Source organism: Polypterus senegalus, chromosome 16 (genome assembly GCF_016835505.1).
Source record: "Polypterus senegalus isolate Bchr_013 chromosome 16, ASM1683550v1, whole genome shotgun sequence".
NCBI lineage: Eukaryota > Metazoa > Chordata > Cladistia > Polypteriformes > Polypteridae > Polypterus > Polypterus senegalus.
Window position 1 is genome coordinate 41,155,049 of NC_053169.1, and position 14,473 is coordinate 41,169,521.

General features: G+C 37.7%; 1 protein-coding gene across 1 annotated transcript; it reads left to right on the top strand.

Annotated features, from left to right (window-relative positions):
* Positions 1 to 6,068: 6,068 nt before the first annotated feature.
* Positions 6,069 to 13,779, top strand: calm2a (calmodulin 2a (phosphorylase kinase, delta)). The gene is made up of 6 exons (XM_039738133.1): positions 6,069 to 6,191; positions 8,327 to 8,357; positions 11,605 to 11,748; positions 11,833 to 11,939; positions 12,070 to 12,205; positions 12,856 to 13,779. The coding sequence occupies exons 1-6, from the start codon at positions 6,189 to 6,191 to the stop codon at positions 12,882 to 12,884; spliced, it is 450 nt and encodes a 149-aa protein (XP_039594067.1). The 5' UTR covers positions 6,069 to 6,188; the 3' UTR covers positions 12,885 to 13,779.
* Positions 13,780 to 14,473: the final 694 nt, after the last annotated feature.

Genomic DNA, 14,473 nt, shown 5'->3' on the forward strand with positions numbered 1-14,473 from the left:
ATGATAGAAAGCCTTTATGAATGATGTCTCACCTGTTATAAATCAAAATATGATAGGTAAATCCACCTAATAAATAAGCCCTCAAACTGTTGTATATTGATCCATTAACTGAAAGCCTAGGTAAAAGTCAGTTACAGTTAGTGAAAAATAGTCTCCCAAAAAAACAATACAATTCTGATGGTATCTTTTTTCCTCTCACTTTTAATAAACAATGCCCTTTCAGAAACAATGCCAATATCTAGATTTGAACTTATTGTAAAAAGCTTGTCTGATCACTTTAATAAAGTCAACAATCAAAAAAATGTAGGATGTCATATTTCATAAAAACTTTTCATGACTTTCCAAAAATCTTTCCAAAGACCTAGAAGCTGTAGACAGTTCACCACTGCTTAAATGTTGCTTCTGCTAGGATATAGTATGCAAAATATGGCTTTAGATTTGCTTGGCTAAGGGAAGATTACACCTGGCTGTGATGGGAAAGTTGTATCTAGGTCTGTGTTTTGGAAATGGTTTAAGCATGCTGAATTATATTTCTACTGCATACTCGATTTCCTTTAAGGTATTTAACTAAAACAGCATTTCATTATTCTAAGCTCTATACCAAGGTTCTCAAGTTCAGTCCTGAGGTATTACTATGGCTACAAGTTGTCATTCCAACCAGTTTTACAAGTCAGTGGGTCAGTTTTACTATAAATTGTTTAATTAGCTAGCCATTTTTCTTCACATATTTTACATTCAGAAAGCTGTGCATTGTTAGGTATTTACATATAGAAAAAATTAAGAATTTTATATGTTGGTCACATCTTTAAATGCTTAACTCTCTTTTATCTATTATTTTTAATTCACAATTTTTGCTTTTTATTTTAATTATTTTTTCCATTTCATTATGGTACGTAAAATACAAGACCTCAGACATTGGAGCTCTTCTTCTGTTTGTGAGGTTCAAAAAACACATTATTATTCCTCGTCACTACATGCTATGCATTGTACTTCCGAATGAGCATTTGTTAGTTAATTTTGTTGTCAGCTCTCTTGCTTACACAGCACACCCCTCCGTTTAATGAGAAAACATGTTTTTACTTAATCCTATCCAGTCACAGATTAGTAGGTCTCATTCATTATACAAGACATTTGGCTTCTTGGGTGCACACCACCAACTACTTCCGACAAACTAAGGTTATTTAAATGAAGGCTAGGCCTGAAAATCGCTGGAAAAGTCATCTAATGTGGCATAGGCTTAATGTGCTCATTCTTGGCTACAAAATGACATCATTCCAAATTGTGCTCCCTCGCCTAGCAAATATAGTATAATTAATCTGTATGACTTTTATGCTCAGTGACCATAATATGATAAAAGCTTAAAAGATTGCACTTTGCAAATATATCGATTGGTTTTAGAGAGCAGACTTAACTAAAACAGTAATTAAAGTTATTAGGGACCATTGATGATTTAATTTGAAGATCAACAGAAGCAAGATGACAGACTTAAAGAGAAGTGTTCTGTAGTCCCCTGTCTCAATCTCTCCATGAAACCTATGCAACTAACATGTTTAAGCTCCAATTGAATAAAAATTTGTATAAACAACTGCACTGTATTCCCATCTTGTAAGCATCCTTTGTACATTATATATCAAACTCTAACGCATAAATAACTGGCATTTTTAATCTGCACATATGTCATGGGATAAGCAATAAATATTGTTTTAAAAAGAACAATTTCTTCAAGTTCATAATGTAATCAAAGTTCATTATTAAGTGCCTCTGCAAAGGGACCTTGTTCATCAAACCCTTTCTTCTGGCATTTGAGTAAAGCCTGTCTTTTCATCTTCAAGTTTCAATGTGTCTATACTGTTAAATACAGCAGGCATGTAATCTGATTCTGTAATTATAGGGGGCAATCACTCACTCAAAAGTTATAAATCGAAAAGATTTTATTTTTTTTTATTTGATAGTTTTAATCCATGGTTTAATCAATAAGGCAATCAACTGTTCAATGTTTAATTTTTTGTGAACAGAACCACAGGATATACCTGTATCTTTAACTAACATTTAACTAACATTAATTCCACACTATTTCCAGATACCTACCGAATAAACAAGGTGTAAATAATTAAAAGAAATCAACAGCTTTCCACCAGAACACACTGCAGAAAACTTTAACAAAATATAATCAGACAAATAAACAGTTAAACAAATCAAACAAGTACTGAGGGAAGGCCTCAGATTCAGTGACCCACATGCAAAGCAACACTGAGCACAGCACATTCTCCATTTTGACCTCAGGCACAACTTTCTCTCGGTTGTCACAAACTTTCAGAGTATACACGGAGAATGAAAGAGAGCGACAGAGAGAAACAGAAAGCCTGCTGAGCTTTCTATGCCGTCAGCAGAGGCTCAATAAATTGAATGTGCCAATAAAAATCTTGCTCAGTATTTTCTGCTGTCATCCATTCCACTGTAGTTTATGTGAATGAAGTACAGGAACTGCATAAAGCAGTACAAATGTATGCAGCAAAGCATGCAGGATGGACTTGGGCTGCCTTACAATGCCAACCATAATCCATACACTCTTAGAATATTATTTCTGTAATGCCATCTTAATTGGCTGCATGGCTCCTTATAGAACCATTGCCTGACAAAGACCCATTTCATTCTGGATAAAACAGAAATCTATATTGTATAGTAGGTAACAAATCAAGAAAACCTGGACTTACCCTGTGTGATTATATGCAGCAGCAGTCCATTTAAACTCAAGAACCCACTAGCATTTTATAAATCCGTTATCATCTATTCATGGCTATTTATGGAGCCAGTCATGGATCTAAATGAACAAAGGATCTTTCTGGAACCTTCATGTGGATGGTTCTTTAGGCAACCAAAAATGGCTCCCATATGGCATCAGTTTGAAGTTCCACTCGGACACCTTTGTTTGTAATAATGTAGGAAGTTTACCAAATGTGTGTCTAGGTAAATTCGCCTTTTAAAAAAGAGAAATTTACCTGGAAATTTGGCTTTTTGCAAAAGCCTAATAAATATATAAACATCCACATATATAAAAATAACTTAAACTTCTGACTTGACAGTAACAGTTGCAATGAAGCACCATACAGGCATATTGCTGTTAGTATGAAGAAGCCCCAGTCACGTTTCTTGACGCACTTCAGCTGAATAATTTGTTAGCTTAAAGTGTTAGTGTGTCAGAGAAAGGTGTGCAGCATTGTTTGTAATGGCACTCAGTTTTGTTTTAAACCTCTCCTTTACTACTACCTTCAGGGGGTCTAGAGGCATCCTGCAACCATGTCTGCCCTATTAGTTAGCTTTTTAATTTGGTGGGTCTCACTTTGAAGTGATGTTACCGGCCCAGAGCACCACAGCATAGCAAATCATACTGGCCATCACAATGTCATAGAATATGCCAAATTATAAACCCATGATTTTACCAGTAAAAACAAAGGGTGTGAAATGTCAAAGCAAGACTAGAAAACTGCTCGATAATAAGAAAGACAAAGAACATCACTGCATCAAGAAAGAAAGCAGTCCAAGATTATAACTTAAAAAAGTAAGTTCAGTAACTACAGCCTGGTCATCAAGACACTTTAGCACTAGAAGAACCAGGATGCAAACAGAGGTTCTCCAGTTGCTATGATATACTGTAATTTCAGCAAAATACTACTATTTCTAAAAGCTCTGCTACTTAACAACTTAAGAGTGACTTTCAGTGGTGCAGAAATCTGTTAAAAAGTTAGGGTCTTATGAGAAGTGACAAGAAAGGGAGTAATTAACACTAGCTGTACATCCCATTGGATGACACTGTGATAACAATTGCTGTCTAAAAGTTCCAAGTTTTTGCGTTCAGTTTCTTTTACAACACTATCTATGCTCCGTGCATCCTCATTGCTTTTCCTTCATTGCTGTCTTTTTTTTCATACTCCAAAGAATTGAATGTCACGCCAACTGAAAACTTTACTGTGGCCGGGTTAAAGTAAATGTGGCTGTTAGGGGAATATGTCCCATAATGGATTTTGCATTCAAAGCTGAAGGTTGGTTTTTCCTTGGGTAATCCAAGTGTTTACTTTAATTCTGTGGACTGTAATGATCTGATCACAAATACAGTGAAAAAAAGAAAGCAGTTCCTTTTTCATTACCAATCCCACTTATGCTGTTCACAGTCACAGAGAACCTGCTAACAATGGATACAGGGTGGGAACCAACCTTGGAGAGAATGTCTTGAGCATACTCACACAGGCACACACCCACATTTACTCATGCTTGGCTCAGGGCTGTCTTAATGTATGGGCACAAAGGGCACTGGCTTTAGTCCCCAGGAGCATAGGGGCCCACAATGTTTCTGATGCCTATGTATGTTTCTGTTTTGTTATCAAAACAGGGGCCCCAGCATACTACTTTGCCGGGTGCCTATGATGCTGATAAGATGGCACTGGAGCGTTAGCTAATTTATAGCAGCCAGCTAACCAAGTAAAAATGTTAAAGGAAAACCCAAGCAGACACTAGAACATGTAAACTGAGTGCAGACAAACCCCAGGGCAGAATTTAAATCGGTAATTACAGAGCTAAGAGGCAGGGATCCTAATCACTTTGCCTCCCCAACTGAATAGTACCAAAGACAGTTTCAGAATGTAGAAGAAGAGAGGTGGAGTCTCAGTCCACAACTGAACATCTAGTCTAAAAGCTGCTGCTAGCAGTATGCTTAGAAATACAGAAAACTGATAACATCAAAACTGAATTAAACAATGGCAGCCTTAAAGGAGTAGTAAGGAGGCTAGCTTACAAAATCTCATTTGCCTTGTCAGTTCACACAAAAGAAGCAGCACAAGTATACTTTCAGCTTTGTTTAAAGGGTTTTGTATGGGAAAATCGGGGCATGGCAGGAAACTAATGTCACTGCATGTTCATGTCCATGGCATTTTTTGGAATTGTGCAATAAGTGAATTTCCTCTTGAGATTAATAAAGTATCTATCTATAAGAATAAACTATTAATACCGCTGTCTCCAGCAGCTTGTGAAGGACCTGCACATCCAGAACCAGCAAGGCTTTCTCATAAGATGATTTACCTGAGTTTTGCAAAACTTAATATTCTTTCCAGGTACAGATGATTAAAATGGATTATGGGGCAGGTTTATTAATAAACGCTAGCATAAGTGTACCATCATTAAAGTGCTGGAATAAACTGTACAGCCAAAAATGGGGTTCGCAAAGAGAACTACAATTAGATAAGGCCAATGAGTAACAACTACTAATATATGCTATTATCCTGCCATCCAACTGCCTTTAACCCTCTCCCTTTGCTTGCAAATGACTATTAAAGTATCACAAAAACTAAATTTCACTAGGGATTTTAATTCTACTTAACGCGATTTCAGGAAAAAGTATTCTAATTCTGGGGTACACGGGCAGATTATGTCTTGATTATGTCTTCCTAAATTAAAACGCATTAAAATTAGTAAGTTAGACCTGGAAGAATCCGTTGTTATTCGCATTTTTCCAGAGCACAAAAATACGATAACGAGTTGTGAATGCCTTAAGATGTCATTGTTACAGACGAATCATGCTATCTCCCAACAAATTCGAGCGAAACTCTGCAAACAGCAAACGCACATTTTTTTTTTTGCTGCTAACAACTGTACAATGTGTACAGAGTGCACCTCGCTCGCTCATTCGCATACCCGCTCAAACGAAGGCTCCGGTCGCCAGAGTGCATGTGCAAAGGGAGTGACGCATTGCAGGTAGGAAGCCGCCAATCAGAGTGCGACGTGCCCCGTCGCCCCCCCTTCCTTCGCCCATTTCCTCCCTCCCCTCCCGCGCATCAGCGAACTGAGTTCGGACAATGGCGCGCCACGACCCGTCTGCCTCCGCCGTTTCAAATAGTTCCTCTTTTTGGGTCTGTGCTGCAGTGGGTCCACCCTTTCACTTTTCTTCCTTCGTCAACGATTGTTTTTGCGCCCTCCCCCCATCTGCCAACCGAACTGCAAATGTCAGCTTTACTCTGATCGGAGCAGAGTTGTGATTCGGAGCACTGCCCATCTGGCGGATGTATTTTGGGTGGAGGGAGGTGTTTATGAGCGAGAGTTAAACGGCGGGTCGCCGGCAGTTTTCATTCCACTCGGGAAGTGTGAGATCTTGGCGTTTGTGGTTTGTGTCGCGCTCGGAGTAAGACCAGCGTTGCAAGATGGTACGTGCTATACCTATTTTTCTCTCCCCTCTACTAATTTCTATGAGACGTCTGGTACATTGGAAGCCAGATTTTGTGTAATCTAGCAGGATTGTCTCCATTCTGTCTACTGTAACTCTTGGCGGGAAGTGTCCAGCGAGTTCATCTCGGCAAAATATGTATTTAGTGATGCAGTAGTAAGAGGAAGTCGTTTCTATTTTTGATGGTGGTCGTATGCAGGTGGACGGTTGGAAACTAAAGGAAAACGTCTGATGGGATTTTTTTGATGATCGCTAGGTGATTCGGACACGATGCGGGTGTGTGTTTTTTTTTTTTTTTTGCTTATTTCTTTGTTCTTTTCTGCTGGTATGGTTGGTTGGCTTTCACACCCTCCGTCAGAATTTTATTATATATGTTGTTAGGCTTCATTTTAGATTTGGTTGTCAAACACTGCCTTTCTGGCCCCCGGGTGAAGTTCACGTGCGCGCAGTAATGCATGTGTAAAGACCTTCATTGATGTGCAGAGCTGTAAGTGAGCTCTGTTCTCTCGTGCAGATTAATTTTGAGTTTTGTTAGTGGTTCTTGTTTAGGTTTTATTAAAAAAAAAAATCAACTAGCTGTAAAATGCTTGACGTATACTTCTACACGAGTGGAGGCGGCAAACTTGCATATATTGAGTTTTGTATGCTTAAAGACACAAATCCGTCCACATTTTGCCCTAACGTTTCAACCAACTGCAAGGCCTTTCATGCTTTTGCTCTTAACGCCATGCCAAACTTGTGTTGCGATTCCGATTAGCCCGCATTTGTGGGTGCGGGTTCCGTCTTATGAGTTTTAACTGATGGAAAGTGTCCACTCCTCCAAAATGTACTTGCGGTACGTGTGTAGCCTCATAGTTGTAATTTTTGCATTCTCGAAATAAAGGGTTGGGCCGACTCTTGTTTCCTGAGTAGAAGTTAGTCCTATCTCAAGTAATAACCTTATAAGGGGGAGGGTTCAAGTCCGGTCTGAAGTTGCGGCTTTTAAGGTTTTCGGATGACTTGTGTTCCTCTCGTTTGCTGTGGACTTAACGATATATCGTGTTAAACAAATCTCTCCATCTTAACACCTTAATTTTTAAAGCACCCTTCACTTATAAGAATATAGGGGTATGATGTGGAAACGGTTTTGGTCTGGAATGCCCGCGGTACATTGATCGAAGTCTTCTTTATCAGCTTCACTCGGTGATTTATGTTAACTTAATATCGCAATCGTATATTTGACGAAAAATAACACCAGCATCTTTTGGCCTTCATTGGTGTAATGTTTTAAAATCTCCGTCCACCCTAAAAGATCACTATCGAAGCAATTATTTTCAACATTAACGTGCTTTTTAATATCAAAGATTGAAGCTTACTTCAAACATGTTTGAGTTAATCTTGCATGTCATCTTATTTAGCTGCGGCAATTTTAATATGTTGGACTAAAGCAGACGTGTATTTCTGAAGGTGTGAACAGGAAGTAAGACCGTTTTATCTGTAATGGCTAAATTGATAGGTTTTCGTTCTGCGTGTTCTTCAGCTGACACTTTTGGTAAATCATTTCTTGGCCCCCGAAAGTTATTAATTCCATGTGTTTCGGCCCAGCCTACTATAGCGCATTTTGAAAAGATGTTCCAAGCACTTTGTTCAGGCCGTATTAGTCCTGGTTTGCAGTTGAAATTCTCTTTAGCTCATTATTAAATAACGCTAGTTTCACGTATAACTTACTAGGCGGCTTATCTTGCCTACAGCAGTGTAAATGTTCTGTAACTCCGTGGGCATCCTAGATATTAAAGGAATCTTTGTATGCACAAGTTGCTGCAATAAGGCGTGGTGCTTTTGAGACGACCAGCAAAGGAGGAGCGTTGCTCTAAATAAAGGAAGTCTTTCTCCTGCTATAGTGTTGTGACTAAATATTCTTTGTTTACCTTTCACCTAGATTTCTCTGTAGACCTCGACTGTTGAATGTACTTGGAGAGAGCTTCTTTAGGGTGTTTTTCGAAACTATGTGGCTTACAAATGGGACTCTAAAAACTATTACTTGGTTTTGTGTCTTTAAATATTTGGGAACGGCAATACTGGATGTTGCGCTTCGTGTATTGCCAGTAATGCGTTTTCTTTGTTTGTTTTTGGCAGGCTGATCAACTAACAGAGGAACAGATTGCTGGTGAGTAGCATTTTAAATGTATATTTGCCCTTTTGTGTGTTCCACACAGGAATTTTTTTAAATAGTTAAAGTTGAATTACTGAAGTGTGAACATCTAGTGACAGTTCACTTTAGATTCTGTTAGTCTAATTAAAAATACACAGGTGGTTTATGCGCAAGTCTATGCAGTTAATTGTACAATGCCTGTTGACAGATGGCAAATTGAGGAGGGATTTAGTTTAATACTACCTTTCTGTAGTATAATGCAAAACAATTGCTAAGAGTTACCACCACTCTTTATTCTTGGCTACTGTTGCAGAAGCTGTTTAATTGAATTATTCAGGGTCACTCAAGTCAGGTTGAGGGTTGAGCAGGATGTGCTGGGGTTAAAGCAGCCAGTGCCTTAGCCACCCCACCACCTTCTAGAGATTATTCCTTTCTGTGTTAGTCTGCCATTCACATTCCACATTAAATGAATAATTTTGTACCTTTTTAGGAGTGCATATATTTCATTGCTGCTTTAGTCCAATCACAAGGCCATTACACATTTTGCCTCTAAAATGTGTATGGATGGAATGAGTAATCTCCCTGAAATTTAAACTTGCAGTAATGGATGGTGTTAAGATTGTGTACAATAGTTGATCAGAACAGGCATCTTAAGTTGTAGGCACATAGGACAAAAAGAGTGCCCTTGTCAGCGTATATAATTGAGTGTCTTCTGTGTACTTGAATGTGTGGGTTTTGAGTTTAGATAATTTTTCTGCTGCTGGTCTGTGGGTGGGTTGGCTCATTTCCACGCTGAACTATCTGTTCTAGTTCTAACATGGTATGATGCTGCTGTTTTTTTTTTTTTTTTTTAAATCCTGTTTTTGGAAAAGTGTTCAGTTTAGACTAACTGCTGTGTGCAGAACTTTTTAAACTGATCCTTAATCAAAGGGTAAAGGGGAACCCTTGATTCAGTGGTCATGAGTCAGCAGTTGGCTTACAAAGGAGTGTTCTCCAGTTGCTAATCCTCTTGCACCTGTTTAGACTGAAGGTAACTTGGAAAAAATGGGGTAAATGCTGAATATCTGTGCGCCATATGGAGGCAGCCCAACGGGAATGTTATTTTTGGACAACATGCCTGGCATGTGCCTTTTGCATTTCCTTTTGTACTGTTTTTCTCCCTCTGGATTAATTGATAGTTTCCTTTTGCCAGCAATAGTTGGCCATTTTTGGTTCTCCTTTTATCATGTTTTGCCGAATTACATTGGAGACTGTACAGCAAAACAATATTCTGTTCAAAGACCACATTGGAAATGGAATTTGCACACTTGATTGAAGTGAATGTCCTGACTTGCATGGATATACAGTAGATGGCCTGTTGACGTGAGTGAATCTTTCAGGGTGTTTTTCTGACAAACCCACAGTAAAGTAATAGAAGGAAATGTTTAGCACAAAATCGTAACATTAGAAATATAAACTTTTTTTGACATTCTGTACAGGCATACAGGAATGTACTTTGTGGCCATTGCCTTAAAAATAAAAGGTTTATTTTCTAATCAATTGAGGCTGAAAAATGGTAACCTACCATGTAACTTGAATGTTCAGCCTTTGATTGGGAGAAAAATGCAACTTTTCACATTTTACTGCTCAAGTATACATCATTCCCATGCAGGTTTAACCTTGTACTTTAACCATCAAAGAAGTGTTATTGTACTCAAGGCCTTGAGTCTCTAGTAATCCATATAACTCTTTCTGAATCTTGCAGCACAATGTCCTTTGAGGGGTTGGCACATTTTTATAAGGGTTATGTTTTTGAGCAATGTTTGGTTTTATAAGTTGTTGTGTTTTTCTTCCTGCCAGGTTTAGTGATCTTGGTACATTGAGTCTGAGCTGTATAGCTTACCTTCATTTACCATTTGGACCAAAGTGTTTATTTCAAGTATTTGATTACTTCATTGCAATATTTTACTAGACTATTGGTTTTTCTTTTGGGATTTACATTTGTACATGGTTTCCTCAAGTAAAGTTGCTGTTTGGTTGAAAGTAAAAATGTTGAAAGGTACATTTGTGGATGTTATACTTGAGTTTTAAACTTAATGGTAGATTGGTGTGTGTTGCCTGACAGAAAAGGTGGGCTTCCTCTAGTTTCAAAATGTGGTGCTTTGCAAGTGATTTCCCCAACTGCTTTCTACCAGTTTATCCAAAGATAGTGTTAAATTGCTTGTACATAGTCAGATTTCAAGACACAGTGTTAAATTTTTAGATGGGGTGCATTTTCCTCAAAAATGTTTGGGCTTTTTACCGAAGCTCAGTTATAATACCAGAATGATTAATAAGGATGAAAATTTTAAACTTCAGACTAGAAAGTTCCAGCCCTAGTAAGGCCTTGTGCAGGTGTATTCCTTTTAGTTTAATGTAGTAGCTGATTACTGATTTATATCATAGTGGTTGAGCAAGTTAGCAAGTGGCAAGGAGGCCCTGAAAAGCCGGAAATAAACACAGGTGTGGAGGAAGATTTGTAGAAGAGCTTGTTCTTGCCTTGTGCTTTTAGACATGACAGCAATGTCGAAGTGTGTGTGTTGTGAATGAAATTAAAGTAGCATTTAGGAGTGAGCAGTCTGCATTTAAAGCCGTTAACTTTGAATTTTGAATTTAATGTTACTAGGTTAGTTGTGGAGGTTCTGTGTTTTTCCCTATTCCTTAAGTTTGCAAGCTTTAAAGTGTCTGGTGTAAATGTGAATTGTTCATGTAACCTCTGATTTAACAATTGACCAGCTCAAGTATGAGGACCTGCATATGTCTTGGATTATTTTTATTAAATGTTATAATATGTGTTTGTATCCTGTTAAGTTTTTGTAGTTTTGCTTGTTACAACTAATATGACAAGTTCAAGTGTTTCTTCTACTAAACTTGTAGGTTTAGCCTTAGGGCAAGCATAGGTAGTCCGTGAAATGAACTTTAGATTCTCCTGTGTAGACTGAACAAAGACTGTTCTGTTTGATCAACTCACTGATCAAAAAGCTCATATCCTGTAATTTTGTAAATCAAGTGTCATCATACTTTTGCAGTTTAAATCGGAAAGGCTTTTGCTCCTTCCATGCCAGTTTTAAAGTTAGTTTCTTTTGCTTGTAAAGCAAAATGCAAATCCTTTGTTGCAGATAAGCACTGAAAGCTTTGTCGAAACAAATTTTAACATTCGCGTCAGAAGTTGTTGGCACCTAGAATATTTGCATGTATCTGAAATTGTGTATTTGGGGTGTAACCTTGTGCTGTTTTCTTTCAGAATTTAAAGAGGCCTTCTCACTATTTGACAAGGATGGAGATGGAACCATCACAACCAAGGAGTTGGGAACAGTAATGAGGTCGCTGGGACAAAACCCTACAGAAGCAGAACTACAGGACATGATCAATGAAGTTGATGCTGATGGTAAGGTTTTTAGATTTTGAGTAGGAATTCACTGTTTTAAGGATATGTTTACTCAGGGTTTGGTTTTTTGTTTTTTGTTTCAAGGAAATGGTACGATTGACTTCCCAGAGTTTTTGACAATGATGGCACGAAAAATGAAGGATACAGACAGTGAAGAGGAAATAAGAGAAGCATTCCGTGTATTTGACAAGGTGTGTGATCCATTAGTACCTGTCAGAACAGTTTATGGTTGAAAAGGTAATTGTCAAGTTTTAGACCATGTCTTGTACAATTCATTGTTGGTTACTAATTTTGTTTGTTCTTTTAACACTCTTTTTGAAGGATGGTAATGGCTACATCAGTGCTGCTGAGCTTCGCCATGTAATGACAAATCTTGGTGAAAAGTTAACGGATGAAGAAGTGGATGAAATGATCAGGGAAGCAGACATTGACGGTGATGGACAAGTCAACTATGAAGGTATAAAGAAACTGTTTTTAGTGTTGCTTTACTGGTTCTAGTTACCTGTAATTCTTCATTAAATGTTGACTTGGCAATTTCATGTTTAAGAATGTATAATCCTATAAAATCTAATGCCTTGTATGCAATTACTGTAGATCAAGTTACTAATGCCCAAAATCAAATTAGAAATTTTCTTAAGACTATTTTCCTGCATGCAACATTTCTAGCCAAATCTGATTTGGTTATAGTTGTGTGGCTATGACCGTGTACGCATTTTCTTTGTATCTGCAGAAGTTTCTACCTATATCCACATGTATATAAAATTTAATTGGGGAAGTAAAAGTTGACATTATATAAATAGATACAATCTCAACCTTTGTGCAGCTGGCAGGAGAGATTGCCCTTGATCTTGAAATGAAATTGTGTAAAATGTGGAGGGAATTTCAAAGTAGGAAAAGTGTGTGTGTGTGATCTTGCACAATACTAATTGTGGGTCAATTAAGTTCTGTTGTGGTTGTGCCTATATGGGATTTTAAAAGTTTAGAATGTATGTATGCTTGAAGTAATACATTGAACCGTACCTTTTCTTAATTGAACAGATGCTTATATTTAACCAATAATTAAGGCATTAAGATTGACTGGCTCCTTTCTCTCCTTTCTCCCCATAGAATTTGTACAGATGATGACGGCGAAGTGAAGGCATTGTGTGTATATAAACTTGTATAAATTTGTTTATTTGCCTTTTTCTTTGTTTGTAATTTATCTGTAAAATGTTTATTCCCCTGCTGTCCAAAGGAATGCATGTACAGTATTTCTAGGGTTGAAGTCCTCATCTCTTGCCCCGCCCCACCCTGCTGCCAGCGTATCAAGTCCAGGCTTGTTCAGATCAAGTCAGCAGTTGTATGTGGCTTGGTCTAGAAGTGCAACTGACTAATCGCTCTGCCCAGCAACCTTGCCACAAACTTCAAGTGAAACATCTCCCCATATCTGTCATAGCTGGATGTCACTTGGCAACAATGTTGGCATGTAAACACCTAATGTGGAGTAATAACTCTACATGGACAATGGACAAAGTATATATAAAATTTCTCCGCATTGCACTATTGCAAAAACGGGTGTATCATCCAGGTACTCGTACACTTACTTTTTGTATTTGCTGTCCTGTTTGATAACTCCTTGTTCAGTTTTGACTCTGCTTTTAAAACTTGTTTAGCCACTTGTTTTCCTTCTTAAACTGTTGTGGCATAAACATGCCTCAAAAATCCATTCCAAGTTGTATATTTTTGTTTTCCAATAAAACTGAAAACTTGCCCTGCTTTTTGTTGCATTTAGTTTAAACTGGGTCTGTGACAAGTTTTTGCTGTGCACAAATTCAGTCATTGACCTTGTCTTGTAAAGAGATGTAACTTCCCATATTTTTTTAATGTACAAATAACCCAGTACATTCCATCAGCAAGAGTTGACCAGCTTTATCAGGATTGGGCTGGACCAGTGCTTTTAAATGTGATCTGACATGCAGTGGTAAATGTGCTTAATGGATAAAATTTCAAGGTATCCAAAACTTTTAATAAACTAACATGTTAAGCACAAAATTGAGTAATTTAGCCATTTATTGTAAATTTGTTGATTGTGGGGTGGTATTGAGTGGTAGCCCATATTTGGGTTGGGCAGATGGGTGATAAATTCAAGGCATTAACATTTCTGTTCAAAATGGGGTCTCCTTTTTGAAGATGGATCCTTAAAGCTTTCCAGATGAGCAAGTAGTTTGGAGTTCTACACAGCATATTTTTAAAGTAGAATTTCAAATTAAGGTTGGTGGTTGGACCATTTTAATCTGTTCGGAATCTTTTGCATTATAAAAGCTACTTGTGTGCATGTTCTAAATTTATAATTGCATAATAAGATTCTTAACTTCCTGTAAAAGTTGCAGTTTGTCCAGCGGAGTACTTTTAAATGTCAGGAGCCACAAAATTTACTGTAACTATACATTTTCTGGCATTTGTCCAAGAATGCCTAGTATACTTACAACCCATAAATTGAGATGGTTCCACCAAATTTTCCTTTGTGCACTAGTATTGGTAGTAAATCTAGAGGGTGGTTTTTTTGTTTTTTTTTGTATTGTTGCATATAATTGAGTACAGTTTTTGGAGTAACTATTGTCTACATCACTTCCCTGCTATCATTAAATAGAAAAAGTTGTGAACCGTGTCATGTTGCAATCCTGAGAGAATTTGTGCTCGGTGTAGCAAACCTTTGCTTTTTACTACACTTTTAAACCATTTGTCT